Genomic DNA, 21,176 nt, shown 5'->3' on the forward strand with positions numbered 1-21,176 from the left:
TGCGCTGCTCAGAGAGACTTTTGTAGATGAGTTTTCAAAGTGCTGCTGGCTGGCCTAGCGCTTGCGTAAGCACGCAGCCGGCAACTTTGCAGTGTGTACAGCCAGCCGCGATCCCTTTCACTTGCGCGCACAGCCTACTTTCACTTTTCGTGCCCGCGCCACTCGCGTTTCTTGCTCTTTCTCTGGTTGAGCATTGAGCCAACTAGCAGTGGAACCCTCCAATGCAGCCGCTGGGTTCCGTGGAATCCCTCCCCCCGCGATGGGCACTTACTGATATAATAGTTCTCTTTCCCAAGGATGCCACGCGCAGAGGAGCCCGCGAATTAGACTAATGTATTTGTGCCATTTACACATTAAATTCGACATCCCATGCGCAGGCACAGCCTGTCTACATGACCTTCAGTCTCCTTTAACTTCGTTAATTCTGTTGGCAATGATGTATCATCCTCTGTGTTCTTGGTATAATTAACTTATCCAGTGCAGCCGGCTGGACAGACAGATGCACAACACGGACACCTCCAGACCGCCGCTCTCAGTAATAGCCTCTCTTTGCTGCCACGTGCAGCTCTAGTTTTCCCGGAAGCACTCACGAGTTACACCAGCACAGGGGAAATTATTCCTTTATAACAGGGCCATTATCAAATGTCACACGGACTCCTCTTTCTTTAACAAGTTCACAGTCCCAGTTAATCTTTTTCTGCACATCTAGTAAGAGTTGGGCAATATAAACTTTAAATAAATTATACTATTTATTTTATTTTTTATAACGCTGACAGACCCCCACAAGTGAGGTTCTGACCTAGGGAGGAGGTATCATTTGGTTGAGGGGTCTCATTTAGTGCTTTGATGTTTAACCATCATTTCAGGGATTTCCTCAATTCGAGGTGCAATGTGGTGAGTCTTGGGTCAGTTGCTCATCATTCCATTTAGGCTGTTAGTGTGTTCTGCATGGGTTCAGGATGGTTTCTAACTGGACCGGACTGGGGCAACAAATTAGACCAGGGTACCAAAACAAAAGTGGCCGCCATTATTCAATGAGACAACTAAAAAAAGATCCATGCTCGCAAACGGAGGCAGTTTTTAGCTTGTAAAGACACACTGTATAAGTATTTTGCACGTTAAAGAATGCTTCGTATATTTGAGCTTGCTGCAGGCAATGTTTGTGATACTATCAAGGAAATCACAACAAAAAACTTGCCCGCCCAGACATAAACAGGCATTGGCATAGCCAATAGGTCTCGCCTTTGGGACCTTATAAGTATTTAGTTATCCAGCACAATATCCTTACTGCAACAACATTAACTGTTGCATGGCTAAACACTTATAAGGTCCCAAAGGCAAGACCTATTAGCTATGCCAATGCTTGTTCTAGTTGATATCCATGCATCCCCACTTACCTCAAACACACTTTTTCCTTGCTGCCTTCTTGCTACATTTGCTTAGTAAGAGGTTACACCCTTATGCAATAGAGCAAGCAAAGTTGTGAAATGAGCAGTGATGGGAAACACAAGGCTTCCAATTGTTAAAAATGGGAGATGTCAAAGCAAATTCAGTTTCCGCAATAACATAGTACCATATTTGTGTTTGTAACCCCAGGGACGTGTGGAGGATAAACACTTGCATATGAACCATATCCCACTTTTTGAGGAGCAACAACTATCTGTGTCACTGAACATGAAACATGTTTTTCACAAGTACTACACTACTCTTCGAAAAGGGCAGATTGGACAAAGATCAAATTGGAAAAATGATAGCTGACAGTCTTGAGCAGCTTGAAAAATAGACAGTGGGGACAGCTAGCTACCATTAATTTGAAAATTGGATTGTGGAGAGGTGTGGCTCACCGGTTAGAGGTGGCAGACCCGTAAGCAGAGAATCGGCCAGGGACCAGGGTTCAATTCCTGACGCGGCAGGGTCGTGGACCAGGGTCAAAACGGACTCGATAATTCTCGCCTCGGTACCTACTCTAACCAGGAACACACTCGGCAACTCTGGGCATTAAGCTTGCCTCATCTCTACAACGGCCCCCCACAGACGCCAGGGATGCCTGGTTTCACCTTGGAGATACCCAGAAAGGGACCATATCACAGGGATAGCCAGGACGGGTTCCCCAGCGGTCTACAGCGCAGGGACGCCGCATTGCTGGGGCAGCTGTGCGCTTTACAAGTCTACAACATTTATCATTGGCAGCTCTACTGAAGTCCATGGAGTGGCAGAGGGCCAATAATGGCTGCTACAGACCCTCAGCTTCAAAACTATAACGTTTGGTTTATTTTGGCTCCCTATTTAATGTATAACATTCTAACCTCAGTGGGTTACATCTTGTAATGCCACCCTCAGTATTTGGAATGTTTTAATAGCTTTATACCCCTTGTACTTTGAACTTTATAGGTTGTTAAAGGCCCTCTTTTATGATATGACTTCGTAGTGGGCATTTAAGACCAGTTTAGCCCTCAGAAGTGGCTTTAATGATGTGTTAATCAGGTGTGCCATTATTTAGTTTTAACCAGTACGTCCTTCTCTTGTGCTTATGATATTGTATGATGTGTATTTCCGCTGTACATTGTTTTATATTGTTAATTGTTTTCCATAAGGGAAGGAGATGTGTTGTTACTTGAATTGTTACTATGCACCGTTTCCCTTAGTTACCTGTTCACTGCTGCTCAGCCAAGATGGATGTGATGTTGTGGAATGCTGGAGTGCCTGGTGTGATTGAGAGAGTGTCAGTCGGAGTGTATGGGCTGAGCAGCAAGGAGGCTGCTCCTGGTGGGACTAAACTCCCCATCTACTTTTTACCATGTTGATATCCTGTAACGAAGACATAATAAATCTTACTCCTGTAACCTACTCTACGGCCCCCTGGACTTTCTTACCCTTACAACAGTCATCCCCTTGGGACTTGTGCACAATCCCATGGCCTGAACATCCATCCTTAAGGCTCAGTGGTCAAAACAGTTTTTCTTAATATTCAAGCTTACACTTGGGACAGAAAGTCACTCCCTTTCTACTGTACATTGAATCACTGCTTCATGCTTTTGGGTCAATCTGAAATACTGCTATAACCTTCTAAGGCATAGCTTTTCCAGTGATTGACAAGAGGCCTACACCTAGAAGCTTGAATTCCTAGACTAGCTTTAAAGTGTGCTGTGCTGGTAGACTCAGTCCAAAATCAGGAGTTAATTTTGCTTTTAGAACTACTCAAATCACATTTTTAGAAAATGCAATAAAAATAACTCTATTTTATGTACGGGTCAGTTAATGTAACAGGATAAACAATCTTGCCAGTTCTAAGGTGGTAAAATGAAGTAGTCTTGTAACTGTCTGCCTTGATCATGGTGACTTTTCCAGCTTATTCATGGATATGGTTGTGTTGCAGATGGGTCTGGAGAACAGAAGCAACTTTTACGTAAGGCGGAAAGAGATTCCATTCAGCTCGGAACAAAAGTGGATGGCAGTGAAATGTGTACCGCGAAATGAGGTAAATGTAGTAAAAATAAAAGTGTTCTTAATACAGATGTACCTGATTATCAAGCAGAGCAAGTTGTCCTAGGAAAAGGATTGTCAGAAGAGATTCAGGAAGAACATAAGGGCATTATTATGGGAAAGAGGGCAAATGCATCGGGCAATCCTCCAACATGATTAGTGGAGGGAGAATCAGACATGGAATTCATTAAAATAAGACAGTAATTCTAGGGTAGGGCCAAGATAAATTGAGAGACTGAATTAGTTAAGGGCAGATTGCATGTGGCTTAAAGTCCTTATCTGCCCTCAAAACATAGGATGATATTGTTGCTAGCAAGGCCATTTCTATAGGCCAACCTGCTTGCCGGAGGCGTAAAGACAATACATGTGTAAATGGGCCACCTGTGGTTCTTCATTTGTGGAATACATAGGGGGCAAGTAATCACACATTCTACCAGGCAGATACACAAACATTTCCATTTCTCTCTGTCCCAAATAATAAAGGTTCATTGTTGGGGCTCTGCTTCCGCAGCCCTTGCTTCCGCAGCCCTTGCTTCCTTTTAGTGGTAATGGCTTTTCAGGAGATAACACCAACTAATTCTAAATATGTGGATCAACTCCAGACCATGCTTTTCCCAATTCCATCAAAATGTCCTCCACCACAAATTCTTCAATTGGTTGTATAGCACACACTGCACAACTCAATTGCTTTTATCTGCTACAGAACGGTGTCATTTAGGGTTGAGGGTGCGTGGAAATCAAGTTACATTTATTGTGTTATGTGCGGGTCCTGGTGTAGGAACGGAGTTTACAAATGCAGCAAGAACAAGTATGTTGTTCACAGAAAGAACCCAACCATTTGCAGTTTCAAGTGTACAGCCAGCAGTTACAAATGAGCAAGAAACAACATTCCATTAAGTAATGCATGAGCAATGGCATCCTGGCTCAAGAGCATCCATTGAGGAAGAGGTTACAAGGATGTGGGGCATGGAGGGGAGGTAACGGGATGAGACTGGTATTCACCGGTACAGGGGGACCATAGAATGGCTGTCTAGCAGCTAGTGGTGTGGAGGTTTTAGTTTCTGACTTATAAGCTACTGTTGAAATAGATGCCTTTTGAGTTTGTGTTCGAAGATCATGAAAGATGGAGCATTGTGGATGTCTTGAGGCAAGATGTTCCAAAAGGCGAGGTGTCACCAGTCAAAGTACCCATTGCCTCTGCTCTTGATTCTCATCTTAGTTGTGAGTAGTTGTTTGCTTTAGTTAGTTGTGCATTTGTGTATCTTGTCTGAAGCTACAAAGGTGTGGATTAATCCAGGAATTTGTAGGGGACGTGAGGTTTCTTTTTCTGCAGGAAGATAGTCGAGGTTCCTTAGATGGGATGACGCCTTATAGATTTGATTTTGTAGCTCTAAAATCAAGCGGCAGCTTCCTTTTGAAATTTCTGCTCTCTTGTGAGCTGGTGGACAGGAAGACCAGCAATTTTTGGCATTATAATGTATGGCGCTGCCATAGTTAGGTGAGACTTCACAAGCATGCCTCATATCGGCTTCCAAATGGCATGAATTCCCTCCACTAGAACATTCACTTCAACTGGTCACTCAAGCACATTATCATAAAAAAGCCACAGACTGCATGACATTAGATTTCTTGCTCTGCCAAGTAATAAATAATACCTCTGAGCTCCATTTCATGCCATCATCCTTTACCACCTAAATAGTGGGAACACATTCTTTGCCAGGATACACCATGCCCTACACACAGCCACCCACCTAATGTTATCACATCAACCCTGCCTTGCTAGAACTGGACTAACTTCCCATTCAATCCAGCATCAACATATTTTCTCTCCCATAAAGCTGACAGAAAGCTCACCAGCTACCTGGCAGAAAGAAGGGCAATCAGTACAGACTGTGCAACAATAAAAGAAGTGGCAGACTCGAGCTTCAAAACTGCAAGAAAGAAAAAGGCCAGATGCAAGCCTTCTCAGATTGTGCTCTGAAACTGAGACATCTTCCTCTTATTGGCTTGCTCCATCTACCTTCAATTTTAGAAAGATTAGCACCCATCATTTCAACGAGCAATTAAGAATCACTCCTGCGTGACATCCTTCCCACTAACTGTCTTCTGGTCAAATCCACTACCGTACCAGTGCCTCCTAATTTGTTCTCTGCAGCCATCATGCTCACCTTGCTTGTACAGTGCTTTGTTAATCTCGTACTTAGGTGAGCACTATGTAAATTACCCAATATGATCCCATACAAGGCCATTAAAACTTATGCTACAGCTTCAGAGGCATGATATTTGACTCTCACCTACCTAAGTGCTGGGGCACAGTATTCCTGTATTTTTCAGGTGCCCACATGTTGCTTTGTTGCCCCCCCCCCCCCCTCCTCTGCCTGTCACTGCAGCGATCTGGTAAATCTTCACCTTTGACATGTTACCAGTCTTTAGCACTTAAAGCATTGAGGGTCTCAAGTGCGAATGTTAACATGAAGGTCAATGTTAGACTATGGAGATCCCTGAAAATGAGCGCTTAGTACCACCTTGCCTTTAAATAGATCCTTAAAAGGTGATTGTAAACTCACAGCTCCATAAATCCCTTCTTTGTTAAGGTGCATGCTACCACATAATAACAGTGGAATGATGTCTATAATAGTGAAATAATGCCCATACTAGTGAAATCATGCCCAGAGTTGGCTGAGTTCTTCAAGGATTAATACAGAAAGTATTTTTAGAGTTCTGACATTGCTGTACGATTTAGTTTTTGATCTTTCAGAGCTTTGAAGAAATCTACTTCATGAAGGGGGCATTCGAAGAAGTTATCCAGTATTGCACTACCTACAACAATGGCGGAATTCCCGTGCCAATTACGCCCCAGCAAATCGCCACCTACTTGCAAGAAGAGAAGCACATGGGTTCCCTGGGATTAAGAGGTAAGGGGTTGATGGTGCTGTTGGTACATGACAATGCTGTTCATCATGACAGTTGTCTATTTTGAGTTGTACACTGCCAAGTTGCTTCATCAAGTGTCCTTGATTGCTGCGGGTCCTCATGCAGTAATGCAACAGAGTAGGGTGTTAATATGGTTCATGGTGGAGACCTTGTAATATAATAGACATATAAACCCAAACAGGGAAATTCTGAATCATTCTTCATTTCTGTCCATAATGGAAGATGAGTCCAATTTAGACAGTCTGTCCCATCAAGCAAGCAAAAGGGGCTTACAAGGTGACTTCATGTACGTATTGCAAGTTCACTCTTGGGAGCAGACATGATATCTTCACTAGCACTAAGCACATGATAATGTTTGGGAGGCAGAAATGAGCTGCTGTTCAGACATATAGACCTGGAGGGGCAGATTTGCAAGAGTTGGGTTGTATTGCTGGGTTGTGATGAGGCAGCGGTTAAAGTAACATGAGACAACAAAGATACAGCATGCAGCAGCAACATCTGCATGTCATGGCAGCAAGCGAGCTGCAGGGTTACCACAGCTAAACATACACAAAGCAGAGCCATTACTTTAGAACCTGGTTAGTGTAAGTTGATTTAGAGAAAAAAAAGTACCAGTAGTGTGTATTCCAATCTATTGCAATTCCATACTAATGCAAAACATGCAAAGATATCCAAACATCTAGAGCAGGGGTCTCCAACCGGTCGATCGCGAGCTACCTGACGCTCGCTGACCCTCTGGGAGTAACTCGCGCTGCTATCTAATTCTTGAGCCGTCATTCAAGCATTTTATTTTGCATCCATTCATTGCCTCTAGAAGAGAGTGGATCTGGAGCCCTGTGGAACATCAAATATTGGGATTACATCTTTTTTTGAAAAATAAATAGTATTGCTACCTTATTACCTTACCAGAGCTAAAACGGAGATAATGGTGCTTGGTGATGCAACAAAAAAGATGCAGTGTTTACTTACCCTGTATCGTGGGAAGGGACATCATGCCCTGCCCAGAAAGTAAATTTCATGAGAGTAATGTTTCACTTGTCCTATTCTTTGAACTCCGGATAAATGATGCTAAAGGGATTCATTCCCAGCGTTCAATGGCCAAAAATGTTGATGCTCCCTCGCCTGCAAACCTGTAACAAAGTGAGGCTAACCAGAACCCTAATTGTGACGTAGCAGGACTTTGGGTGCATTATCTATGTAGTCCTCCATGAAAAGCTCTAATATGGGTTCAGAGAGAACATAAACATATGGCAGGGTCATGCCTGAACATGAATAAACTGTACCACACACAAACTACCCTTAAATTCCACTGTTGGCTTTTGACCGTGTTTACTTTCAGTACTAAATGTTATATACAATGTGATTTAGACTCCCCTCTCACTCTTTACTACACTCACCAATCACATTGGCACAATGTTCTCATCTGTGAAATAGTCTTTGGGACTGCAAACAGGTTTTTGGAAATATCTGTACATGGCACTGTTATCATAGCCTTCACTCGCCATTAAGTAGCTCTGGATCCGGTTTAGAAGATGTAGTAGTTTGGCACAATAGTCCATTCCATTTCCATCCATAATCTATTTCCAAACGCCTTAGGCCTGTGAATGTCTGATCATACACTAAAATAATGTTCCTATTGCATCTCTGTTTGTTAATCTAATTGTTTAATTTATGAATTAATAGCCAGACTGAAGTGGCAGCATGCCACACACGGTTAGTGACATATAAAACAAAGAAATAGGGCACCATATAGTTTGACCATGCTCTAATTTCAAAGGGTGGTTGTAAAGCTACACAATGAATGTTTTACTCTAAGTGTGCATCTACTTGGCATGTGTGCCTCCAACCACACAAATAGGAGCATCAGCCATGTTGCTTTCCTGTATTAATGATGATCCAAATTACGGGTATTCTTCCCCGTGTCAGTGAGCCACCAACTCTATTGGTCAAGTAAGGTTTGCACCTCAATAATGAGATCCTGTAAGAACAACATGTGAAATTCTTACTGCCTGAACATTGCCCCATATACTTTTGTCACCTCCTAATGGATTGTGATTGCTTATAACCTCCCAGTAATCAGATGATCAGGCGTTTAACCTTAATGGTCACATGTGTGATGTATATATAGAAACTGCTAGCCTTTGTTTGTTGCCTTTTTTCTCCAGTACTTGCACTTGCATCAGGACCAGAGTTGGGGAAACTGATGTTCTTAGGCCTGGTTGGAATCATTGACCCTCCGAGGGCAGGAGTGAAAGAAGCTGTCCAGATTCTTCTGGAATCTGGTGTATCCATGAAAATGATCACCGGGGATGCGTTGGAAACCGCAGTAGCAATCGGTAGGAGAATAATGCCTTTTCTAATTTTGTTGTGTTTGTTGTTTGTTTAAATGTTTACATGCACACCATACCTTATAGAGAAAGGGGAGTTTATGGATTGGAATACCACAGATAAACCGGTCGGTGAACTGATGAGCAAAACATGTCAGGAATACTCCAGTGAGTGTTTGTGCAGTTGGTTGAGATCTCAGGGTATAGAAAGAGAGGCAGGGCATTTTTAGAGGTCCGGAGCTTTTGGGGAGGAACAAGCATCCTTTCAAGAATTGGAAGGATGAATCCTGCAGCACAGCAATATGGCTGCTCAGATGGAAGGGAATTAGCTGTCCTAAAAAATGCCTTTATGTAGTTGTGAGGATTTTGGTGTAATATATGCTGTGACTGCAGAGCCTTACAGTGGAATGCACTTGCAAAAACAGTCTTTGGTGTAGTCAGGCTCGTTTGAACAACCTTAAGCTCAACACTGGGTAGCTATGGCTTTTGAGCAGCAAGATTTGAACAAAGAAATTTAGTGTGAAGCATTTAACAGTACTAAACAACAAAATAAAACCAAACAACAAGAAAGAAACACAACCCCAATGTATAAAAGTAAACTATGTTTTTATAATTTTTTAGAGTCCTTGGTGAGCAACATCCCCTGGAAGGTTCCATAGATACAGATTTTTAAAGGTTTTATCACTTCTTATTTAAATCTCAAACAAGCATTGGTCAACAAAATGTTTTGAAACTTTGGAAAAGTTTGTAAAAGTTAGATCGGCTACTGCAGCCTGGCTTGGATGATCAAATCCAACAGGTAGATGGTCTACGGGGCCAATGTGGTAGATTTTGACAGTCACCTGGCCATCAGAGCATTTCCCAGTCCAGTTCCAAACATTATGGCACAACCGCTATAGGCTTAAATGGAGTGGTCCTGATGCTGAGGATACAGGAGGAACAGATAACTCAAGCATGCTCCAGTTATGGTGTGGTTGACAGTGGTGCCTTTGTGGTGATTGCTTGGTCAGTCATGTGGGGCGACTTTGGTCACAGAAGTCAGGGCCCCTCAAAGTCCTTTTTGAGACCCTGGAATGCCAACTGAGGCTGGCCGACTGGTCTCCGTACACCGCAGTCCTAAAAAGATACTTTAGTGGGGTTAGTGTTACCTTTTGAGTAACCAATCTGGACTTTGATCCTCAACAGCCAAAAGGTGCACCCGACTCTGCTGGAGCCAGGAGTGTCCTTAGTGTCCTGGGGCACCCAGCAGCAGTCAGCGGCAATTCCTCCGAAGTGGCTACCAACCAATCTGTTTGAGCTTTTTCAGATTTAGTGTCCCTGGTGCTGTTCCAGTGAGGCCAGTCAACTGACCTCTGCAGTCACAGCTTCGGTGTGGGGCTGGGGAGAGACATTTCCCAGAGCCAGGAGCCACAGGCACAGTCATAACTTCACTAGCCCAAAAGTGCAGTAGGTGCAGTCCAGCAGACGGTGCAGTCTCTTTGTGCAATCCGGGGCCAGCAGGACAGTCCTTCTTTGTACTTGTTCCAGTTCTGGCATGAACTGAGGTTCAGGGTGCCAGGGGTGCCATATTTCACCCGAGAAAGGACCCCGAGAGGACCATGTGGTGACTAGCCAATTGACTACCAGGTTCCCTCTCTCTTGGTGCCCACTCTCTAGATGCCTGCCCCTTTCCTTGACTGAGAGGATCTTGGTAGCCCAAGCTAGAGGTTTGGCAACCTGGGGACTACACACCCACAGGAAAGCCAGTTTTGGGACTGGTCTTCCCTTTCTGGTGCTGTCTCTAGTCTATATACGTACACAAGGTGCAGCCCCTCACAAGTGTTATCACCATTTGCCCACCAAAGGTGGCTTTGCATTTGAAGCTCGCCTTTTGGACTAACAGCCCGAGTGGCTTCCTGCAAGGGGGAGGTGACACCTTTCCCCGCAGCGGGCTTTTATTTTGTTTCGAACCTGGGAGTCGTTCACATGATTTCCCAGCTGGGCAGAAAGCTGTCTGTGGGCCAGGGCCAGTGTGAGGCCGCTGGACCAGCTTGGTCAGAGTAGCAACTTTCTAAAAGTTGGTTTACTTTAATAGTGAGAATAAAGTCGACCTGGGCATCAGGTATGGTTTAGTGCCACAAATAATTTGATAACTTGCAGCACTCATTTAGGTATTTCCATTCAGAAGCTAGTCAGGCTGGGGTGCCAGCAATGGGTCTACTATTGTTTCCACAGCAAAACACCGATTTGAGGGGTTTTGCTGCAAGGACAGAAATAAACATACATGTTCCAGTTAATAATATACAGCTCCTTGCCTTAGGGTTCTATAGGTCTTCCTTAGGGGAGACGTGCATATATTGTTACGGGAAAGGGTGGCTTTGTCATTAATGGAACTGGCAGTGTGACAACTGCACTTCCCGTCTGCAGTGGCAGGCTGGGAGCCATTATTTACTTTGCCACACACGGGGTGGCCCAATCAGTGCTGCAGCCCTGGGTGGGCACTCTCACTTACATGCCCTTGGTACACTGTATACCAAATACCAGGGACTTATAAGTAAGTCAGTGCTTGCCAGTTGGGGATAGCCAATTCCACATATACCTTTGATGGGTAAGAACATTGGCATTGAGGTCTGGTTAGCAGGCCTTGGTGCACTCTAAGAGTAAAAAAAACCCAGCAGCTAGTAGTCAAAATAGGGGCAAAGAGTGTGTGGGGGAACCTGCAAAAAGCCTATTTCCTTACAGTAGTGAATAGTAACACAGTGTGTGCCACTTCTAATGGCTGTAAAAAAACAGGTCCTACTATTACCCTACCTAGTGATACTCCTTTTTTTTTTTTTGTCGACTAAGGATGAAGTGCCAAATTGGCAAATGGCTTTGCCAAGATTTGAATTCATGGCCTGAAGATCACACCATATGTGTGCACCGAGGACTTAACACGAAGAGCTGGCTTTCGAAGCACGTTCATAGGTAGGTCAGGGTTTCCCCCGCCAGAGACATGAAGATTATTCTCACTCTCAAAGTTTGTCACGTAGATTTTAGAGAGTAGGCTTAGTGGACTCTGATTTTTGTTTTCTGTGATAAAGGCCTAAGGGCTTAGTGGAGCCCTATTGGACTTCCTATAAGGCACATTGAGTTGAAAAAGGCTTATAACGATCTGACCAGGAGTCCTAGAGGCACAGCTACGTGAGCTTGATTTACAATATTTGTATAGGTTTCGCCTGCAATGCTTGAAATTTGGAGAAATGTAATATTTTCAAAACTTTGCAAACAAAGCAAAGATTTGGCAATAAACCATTCCTTTTAACAACTTGTGCAGGAGTTCAATCTTTTAGTGAAGAATGCCAGTACGTATTGAATAGGAAAATGGTTATTTAGACTTTTCTTAGGAGCCGATGGAAAGATCTGAGTTTTAGTAGAGTACTTTTTGTGCCACATTCCTTGGCTCAAACCCCAACAGCAGTCAAGCAGATCCAGTCATCACAATACTCAAATAGTAGATGATGATGTTCTAAGAACGCTAGATCGGAATGCAGCCTGCCTTCTGATCCTCCTTAACCTTTCTTCAGCTTTTAATACTGTCAAAGATGACAACCTCGGGGCGTGGCTTGGTGAGCCATCATGGCGGACGCAGCCTGATCGGGCTCCGTACACCCATGCCATAATCCGGCCAGAATCCTGCACTTATCCTGCCCAGTGGAGAAAATAATTGGCGCGGCGGACACCAACACTGCAAGGAGTGTGTGGACCCTTCCATACCTGGTGCGGCCGGGCTGTAGCGGTGGTTTTCCCGGCGAAGACGCTCTGGTGTGTTGTGGGCCGGGTCCTCCCTTGGCACCCTGGCCGAAGTCGACATTGCAGTGTTCGGGGCTGGGTCCCGATCAAGGACGGTGGAGACGACGGTGAGGAAGTGCTGCCTGATGATTTGAGCCCCTCGAGAAGAGTGCCGCAGCGGATACGGATCCGGGGCAGAAGTGCCGTCACCCCTCCACCTTCCTCATGCGCCTTACCGGGAGTGCGGCTGTGCCGGCTCAGGACTGACGCCTGAATTCCCCTTGCCGTGGGACCGCTTGAGTCGTCGTGGTCCTGTCGGCACCCAATCCATGCCGCTGGGGCCGGCCGGGCTCGCTTAGTGAGCGGGGAGATGGGCTGCAGCCGGCGCCGGTGCCAGATCGGACGACGCTAGGGCAGGATCGTGGCCTCGGGAGGTGAGCGCTGGGCCAGTATCTACACCCACACTTCTTAATGCTGCTGGCGCTCTCTCCCCTTGTCTACAGCGACACTGTGTTGCTGTGTGGGATGAGCTGAGACCCCCGATGTCCCTGGGGGATCTGATATACTGGCTGGACTGCCTTGCCTTGATGATTCTGGGGAATAGGGCTCTGTTCGCCCTGTTGGGGGCCCGGAGTGCGTTGTGACTGCAGGGGGGGGGCGACAACCTGCCTGGGGCCCCGCTTGTTACCTCATCTGGCTGATGGTAGCCAGAGGGGGTCCCGCGATTGGGTTACTATCCTTTATACCATCTTGATCGCCCACATCAAATAAAAGCCGGCTGCTCCTGTTGCAGTCCTTGTTGAAGAGGGGTGGGGCTCTCCGGGGACTGGCCTCGCGGCCCGAGGAGCCGAGGCGCGGCTGTTGTGTTTGCTGCATTCTCTTGGACCAGAGGGTCTCTACATATCGTCGGTGTGGCTTCATGACCCTGGCCTTCACACACCTGGATTCTACTAAATCCCTTCCCACACCAGGGCTGCCCATGCCGGGGCGCTTGCCTGGTCCCCTGTTGCAGGCCTCTCTCCCCTGTGCGGCCATGACACCCCAGGCAGCCTCTCATGATGGGCAAGGACAGGCCACGGTGGGCCGGCCCCAAGCAGGGCACTATTGACCAATTTACAACGCCTGCGGGCAGAGAGGGGAACTGCTCAGCTCCAAATAATGCGACTCTCCTGGCGGCGATCAACAATGCCCGGGACACGCTGGACGCCAAGATCGGAGCGGTTGGGTCCAAGGTTTCATTTCTATGCCAAGACCTCCGCAAGGCTGTCGATCGAATCACGGAGGCAGAAACAAGAGTCTCGATGGTAGAAGATACGGTGTCCACCCTCCAAAAAAAGGTGAACAAGCTCACAGTGTTGTCACAGGAACTGGCTTCTAGAGTGGAAGATGCGTAGGGCCGAGCAAGATGAAATAACCTACGCTTCGTGGGCCTCCCAGAGGGCTGTGAAGGTGTTTCAATGACTGGCTTTATCACTAAGTGGCTTATGGACCTCATACCGAAGGATCGCCTCTCTTTAACCTTCGTGGTGGAGCGCGCCCATAGGGCTCTGACACAAAAACCTCCCCCGGGCATGGCTCCCAGGCCGGTCATTACCAAAATCCTGCACTACGCTGACAGAGATGCAATTCTGCGATTTGCCAGGACACATAAAGACTGTTTCCGACTCGAATCCCGATCCATCATGGTGTTTCCGGATTACACACGCCGGGTCCAACACCACCAATCCTTCACTGTGGCGAAGCGTAGGCTTCGAGAGTTAAATGTGCAATATATGCTGATATATACAGCCAGGATATGTGTGATATACAACTCCAAGTCCTTCTTTTTCAACACTCCTGAGGCCGTCTTTGCTTGGACTGATGAGCGCCCCCAGCTAAGGTCGAACTCTCCACCTGCGGCGGAGTCGATTCCTCTCGTAGCTCACGCGGTCAAAGGCCACGGAGAACCAAGTTCAAACAAGCATTTACAATGCAATGGTCTCGGCATTGGTAAAGTTAGAGCTATTGGCATTGCTCTTGACATTGTTTTTGTTTATGTTTTTGTCTTTAAAACATTTAAAGAAACGGCATTGTCATGAGCAATGCCAATAGCTCTAACTTTAACAATGCCGAGACCGTTGCATTGTAAATGTTTGTTTTTGTTTGTTTTTAAAACATTTAAAGAAACGGCATTGTTATTTACAATGTCAATAGCTTAATCACTCTCAAAAGCGAGATTTATTATGCGAGCATTATTTGGGAAGTTTGGCAAATCCATAAATATGAGGAAAACGCTGCAGCATCGCAAAATGCCAGTGGCCCAGACTAATATGCATGATTAGTATTTGGATCCCATGCCTAGTCCTTATTTGTCCTCTCTGCTGAAACTGCTGCCTGAAGTGTCAAATTTTATTAATACTAAACAAAAATCGCACTACCGTGCCAGGGCCAGACTTGGCGTTGATAATGATTGTTTGAAAAGGGAACATTGAAAGGATACGAACTTGACCAATTCTGGTTTCAAAATATAAGAGAACACTGTAGAGGCATGCGTCTACCGACTGTTCTATATAATTTGGGATATATTTCTTAATCTGTCGAGTTCAGCCACTGCATGATTATATTGTTGTCTCTTTTTGAAACTCAGGAGCAGTAACATTGTCGTGGTGTCACTAGGGCTTCAAGTGGATGCTTTCTCAATATTATATACAAGCCACAGTTACTGCTAATTTATCTTATGCAACTAACAACGATTGACAAAGCCAATAGTCCTAACTTGTTGTAGGTATCATGTTACTTGCTGTATCATTATGCCTGGATGCAATGACAAAAGAGACAGCAAAAGGTGAGGAGGGCAGACAGGTGAGGGGGGCAGGCTGAGGACAGTTAGTGACTAGGGCAGGCAGAACCAGGGCAGATGTGAGGAGTTAAGAGGTGGGCATAATGAAGCCAAACAAGTGTGCAGGAGAGGAAGAGGTTAGGGCAGGGTTGAGGGAAGTGAGAGGTAGGCAGAGAGAAGGCAAACAAGTGAGTGATATAGGGAGAGGCAAGGTCAGACAGAGGCGAGGACAGGCAGGTGAGAGCTCAAGAGGGCAGAACAGATGGCAACAGTAAGAGCACGAAGGTGACGGCAGCCTGGGAGTGGGCACCGCGAGGGTAAAAGTGGGGACATGCAGAGGCAAGGACACAGGTGACGCCAGTCTTAGGTGGGCACACGGTAAGAGGACGCACCCCAGGCGAGGACCCTCAAAGGTGGGGACATATATAGGACAGGGCAGAGGTTAGGACCGGGCAGGCAGAGGTCAGCGCAACGAGGGCAGACAGGTAAGACCGACCAGAGGTGAGAACAAATGCGGCACTGGCATGTATGGGCGCGGATGCCACCATGCCATGCTGCACTGGGGATCACGCCGAGGAACTTACCAGGACCAGTCAGGGAGGTCGGGCAGTGCCCAGCTCTGAAAAGCCAGGGCCTCGTGGGGGGTGCGAAGGGTGTGTGTCTGTCCGCAGCCCCCGTGCTTCCTGGGGTGTTTACACACAAGGCGCAGTGTGCGCCCAACTGACTCAAACTTCATCACAAGTAAAACCCAGAGGGGTGTCCGCTTTCAGCCATGATCAGCCCAGAAACTAGAGCCGACGGGGCCCCGCCCCCAAGCCAGCAGAGGGGTAGCATGGGGGGCAAGGCAACACGGGACAAGAAGAGGGGCTCCAGGAAGAAGAGGAGGAGCCGATATAAAGAGAGAAAGAGGGGATGGGGGGGGTAAGAGGGTGGCGAGGTAGGGAGGAGGAAACGTGGGCGGGACTTAGGAGAAGGAAATAGGGGGAGAAAGAGGATTGGATGGGAGACGGTGAGGGCAGAGGATGGGGACATGCAGGAGGGATAATAAACGAGGGGAAAGAGACTCGAGTAAGGGGAGAGAAAAGGAGGAGGCGGGTATTACCATGGCCTATGTAATGTTTTGATTATTTTTCGAGTTTGTAATTTTAAATGGACTTACAGTGCAGGTTTTTTAAGGTGTACGTACTATTACCATTTGCAATTTGAGTTGTTTGCTTTAATGCAATGGTGGTACTCGAATGTGAAACAATTTATAGGTGTAGCCATGTTGGGTGTAAAACGACATGCATGGGTCTCTAACTCAGTGGGATTTTGAGTGAAATGGCTTAGAATTCATCAGTCGGGCACGCATTCGGTATGGGTTATCCTAGTCCTAAAATCGATACCCTCGCCTCAAACCAGGCATGCGTTGTTCATCCGCCGCACCCAGCATGACCGAGCGCAAAATAGAATTAGGAGAAATACAAATAAATCGTAACTTGAACAATACCGCTTTACCGAGAACGTCAGTCTACAAATGTACTTTTTAACAATACTACACTGGGCTGATTAGAAATCGTTCAAAATACGGTAAAACTTAAATAAAAGAGCCGATTGAAGTAGATAAACTACTCCTACGCCGCAAATAAGCTAAAGCATGTATAAATAAATATCAAAAGATGGCGCATTTTGGACAAACAAGCGCGAACAATTGCTCTGGAACCTGGCAGAAAACCCCAGCAACAGCACCGGAAGACACCACCGCCTTTCTCCGAGGCAGAGCAGAAATGCCTCGGAGAAAGGCAGCGTCCTTTTCGGATTCGGGGGCGTGTTTTGCTGTTGTCTCCTCCCTGAGACTTCTCGCAAAAAACACGCCCCCCGATCCGAAAAGAACGGGGCCTAATGTGAATGACTGACCTCTTCTCCAATGGCTGGCCAGCATTCAAGAGGCCAGCCAATGGAGAACAGGGGATAAGAGGGGCGGGTTCAAGCCCCTCTTCTCCAAGTCATTAAATCTCGGAGCGAGACTGCGCAAGTGCAGCCTTCGCAGCCGAGACCTAAAAACGACGGGGTTCGGGATCAGACAGGAGGTCAGTTAGTCCAGAGCGGCCATCTTGAACATCTCGGAGCTCTACAGGCGACCAAATAGCAAGTTATCTGGAACTGTGAATGTTTAAAGACTCTATTTGTGGTGTTTCTTCTGGGTGGGCGTGGGGGCTGGGTCATGGGACTGCTAAGCCAAAGACTTCTCACGCCCCTCGTGTTTATATGTTTCTAGGGTGGGAAGGGATCCATTGGTGCAGGAGTGGGGGGGGTCCCCCTGTTGGGGGCCTCCTGCCCCTCACACCGCGACAGATATTCCTAGTTTACGGCAGTGTTGGGTGGGGGGGGGTTCTTAGGGGAATGTAGTTTTAGGATGTTAGTGTTTTTATGTTTTATACAGACAGACCACTTTGGCAATGATCTGCTCGCTTTAATCGTTCTTCAATCAAGTGATAATGGTACCGGGTGATGTAACCCCTTTTGGAGACCATACAGTGGTCTCGTGGAATGTCCGGGGCCTATTAAATAAGGTGAAATGGGGTGCAGTTTTGCGCCAGGCAAAGAGGTATGGGGCGGACATCCTACTTTTGCAAGAGACCCATTTATTAGGTACCAAAGCCCCATTTCTCACCCGATTTGGCTTTCATCATATATACCACGCAGGGTTCACTAGGGGTTCCAGGGGAGTGGCTATTCTTATACACTGCAGGGTCCAGTTTCAACATGCAGCACACAAGGCTGATCCAGGGGGCCGCTTTCTTTTTGTTACTGGCATGGTGTACATGGAACAGATTACCATAGGCAGTATTTATGCCCCTCCACCTTAGGGACTGCATTTATAGATAAGATATTGGGAGTCGGGGGGGATATACCTGTGGGCCTGACCTTGTTAGGGGGGTGACTGGATTGACACAATGGGGCCACTAGACCGACAACGCAGCACAGACAACCCACTCCTATCGGGCCCAACAAAATTACATACATTGGTCTCCACCCTGGGTTGTGCGGACGTGTGGCGCGAATTCCACCCCACAGATCGCAACTACACATATTTGTCTACAGTACATGGGTCACAGTCCCGACTGGATTATTTTTTTGTCCCCCGGGTGTGTCTGCACAGATTCTCATGTGTGACACATCTGCCCCGCCGACTTTGCGACCACTCTCCGGCCGCCTTGCAGTTTCATACCTGCTCCCGAAAACCCCCCTCTTGGTGGCGCATGTCCCCTTGGCATCTACAGAGCCATGATTATCAGGACATGCTCAACGCAGCGATCACTACCTACTTGGACAATAACGGTCCTTCTGCTCCTTCTCGGAGTATCCTGTGCTAGGCCCATAAGCAGACTATCTGCGGTACCAAAATTAGCTACCGCACCAAAGAAAGACATTCACGCCTGGAGCAACTTGAGGCCCTAGAGTCACGCTGTTAGAATTGGGAATCTCTGGTTGGCACAGGTATGCACTTGTGACAAGCAAGGGACTCTTACTTCTAAGTCAGGATAAGGGGATCACCCTTTCAAATAACCCCTGCTCACCCTTTAGGTAGTGTGGCGCAAGCAGTCAAGACTATTCTCAGGGCGTCATAGGTTAAGCATTTGTGAACACATACAGTAATATAATGACACACCACAAATGGACACCAGTCAAGGTTGTATAAAAATAGTTTTCTTTATATAAGGCTTAGCACAAGACCAGATTAACGATTAGAAACGACCACAGTATTATTTCAAAGTTCAATGTTCTTGTAAAAAGGCTTAGAACATAAAAATAGGCTTCTTTTAGTTAAATACGCTTCTTTCACATAAATACGCTTCTTTCAAGGCTCTGTACGGTTCGTACCTGGATGTGCGGCTCGTTGGCGTTAAAAACAAAGAAAGTACGAGTCTAACAATCGTTGCAGACTCTGGGGTCCGTGGCGTGCATGCTGCGGTGCGACCAGGACAAAGTACCTTAAGTTCGTGGGGTCCGCGACGGACAGTGCGGGACAAGTCGATGGGTCCGGGTCGTAGCTCGGCAGCGTGTTCGGATGCTGGTCGGGTCGCGGCGTCAGTACAAGGCGTTGATACGGGACCTTCAGGGATACGTTGCGAATGGCCCGGATCGGCTTGCAGAGTCCGTGGCGTTCGGCGTTCGAGCCGTACCTTCGGTGCGGATAGGCGGCGACACTTCTCGGCGAGCCGTACAGCGTACGGGGAGGATCAGTGCGATGCGGCTTCTCGGCTCTGAGCACGGCACAGTGCAGTACGTTAGCAGCGTACGGACCGTACCTGCGGGACAGCGGAGCTTGTGTTCAGCGTACAGGGTTTGGCAGCCAGGGCTGTACGACTCGAATTGGCGGGTAAGGTTAGGTGCGATGCGGCCGGGAGGGATACGGCGCGTACTAACGCTTTTGGATCAGCGTAGACACACGGTGCTGGCCGGCAAAGACACGGCTTCGCGGCGGATGGAGTACGAGTCATACTGGGGCCACATCCAGCGGGAAACGAGCAAGAATTGTCCAGGCAACTCAGTTTTGGAAGGCAGATGAGTCTATTGGTCCTGGGACTCAGTTCAGGGGGCAAGCTCTTCTTCCAAGCCCTTGGAGATTGTTGAAACAAAGTGCAAAGTCTCTCTTAGTCTTTTCTTCTCCTTTCTCAGCAAGGCACCAACTGTAGGCCAATCCCCCAGGTCAGGGAAAGTTACTCCTCCTTCAGCTTCTTCCAGGTCCTTCTAGTCAGGCAGAGTTTCTTCGTGGTTCAATCAGGATCTGATTTCATAGGAGCAGGGCTCCTACATTTATACCAAGTTTCTTTTGTCTTTACAGGCCAGGGGGGCCTTTGCATAATCCCAGTCAAATTCTTTTCAGTGAGGAGCACTTTGTTGTTGGGACTCTGGCTTCTTCTTTCAGCAGGCAGGGCAGAGACATCAGACGCTCCCCAGGGGGTGGAGCCAGCATTGTGGTGGCAGAGCACTGCCCTATTCAGAGTCAAGGTGCACTCCTCCCACCCATCCTGGTGTAATCTCTCTATTCACCACCTGGTAGCCCCAGCCTGTCTCCTGGAACTTCCCAGCCCTGTCACTCAAGCTACACACAAAGAAGATAACCCCTCCCAGCATTGGCGGACTGAAATGGTTTGGCAAGCAAAGGCTAACTTTCTAAAAGTAGCATTTGCAAACCCAGGATATTAAAATAACCTTTGCTAAAAGATGTATTTTATTATTCTGAGTTCAGGCATACTAGACATGAATTTCTACCATGCTTCCTGAGCCTGCTAGGATTATAGAGTGTTATAATAGAGCAGCCCATTCTGGCCTATGGAGAGCAGGTAGCCTTACAATAGTGAAAAACGAAAATGGCTGTAATTCACTACTAGGACATGCCACACACCTCCGGGCATGTCCTACCTTATCCTTACAATGCACCCTGCCCTAGGGCCTACCATAGGGGTGACTAACATGAAGGTAAGAGAAGGTTTAGGGACTGGCAAGTGGGGACACTTGCCCAGTCAGCATGACAGTACCAGACTGTATGCAGGTTCTGCAATGGCAGACCTTAGACACATTTCACCTGGCTGCCTCTGTGGGTGGCACAACCAGTGCTGCAAGCCCACTAGCAGCATTTGGATATACAAGCCCTTGGCACCCCTGGTGCACTCTACTAGGGACTGATAGTAAACCAAATAAGCCAATCATGGAATCCAATGAACATCAACATTTTACCATAGGGAGAGCATATGCACCTTAGCACTGATCAGCAGTGGTAAGGTGCCCAGAGTCATAAAACAGCCAACAGGTCAGAAAAAATACCGGAGGAAGGTAAAAAGTTTAGGGATGACCCTGCCAAAAGGGCCAAGTCCAAC

At 47.0% G+C, this 21,176-nt stretch overlaps 1 protein-coding gene across 3 annotated transcripts in view; it reads left to right on the forward strand.

Annotated features, from left to right (window-relative positions):
* ATP2C2 (ATPase secretory pathway Ca2+ transporting 2) overlaps positions 1 to 21,176 on the forward strand; it is a 319,016-nt gene that overhangs the window by 253,781 nt on the left and 44,059 nt on the right. For all 3 annotated transcript variants that reach the window (XM_085639286.1, XM_085639285.1, XM_085639284.1), the window contains 3 exons: positions 3,377 to 3,478; positions 6,242 to 6,398; positions 8,583 to 8,753. In XM_085639286.1, coding sequence (XP_085495412.1) covers positions 3,377 to 3,478; positions 6,242 to 6,398; positions 8,583 to 8,753 — 430 coding nt within the window. The remainder of the gene's footprint in view (positions 1 to 3,376; positions 3,479 to 6,241; positions 6,399 to 8,582; positions 8,754 to 21,176) is intronic.

The sequence above is a fragment of the Triturus cristatus genome, chromosome 12 (assembly GCF_964204655.1).
Source record: "Triturus cristatus chromosome 12, aTriCri1.1, whole genome shotgun sequence".
In the NCBI taxonomy this organism is placed as follows: domain Eukaryota; kingdom Metazoa; phylum Chordata; class Amphibia; order Caudata; family Salamandridae; genus Triturus; species Triturus cristatus.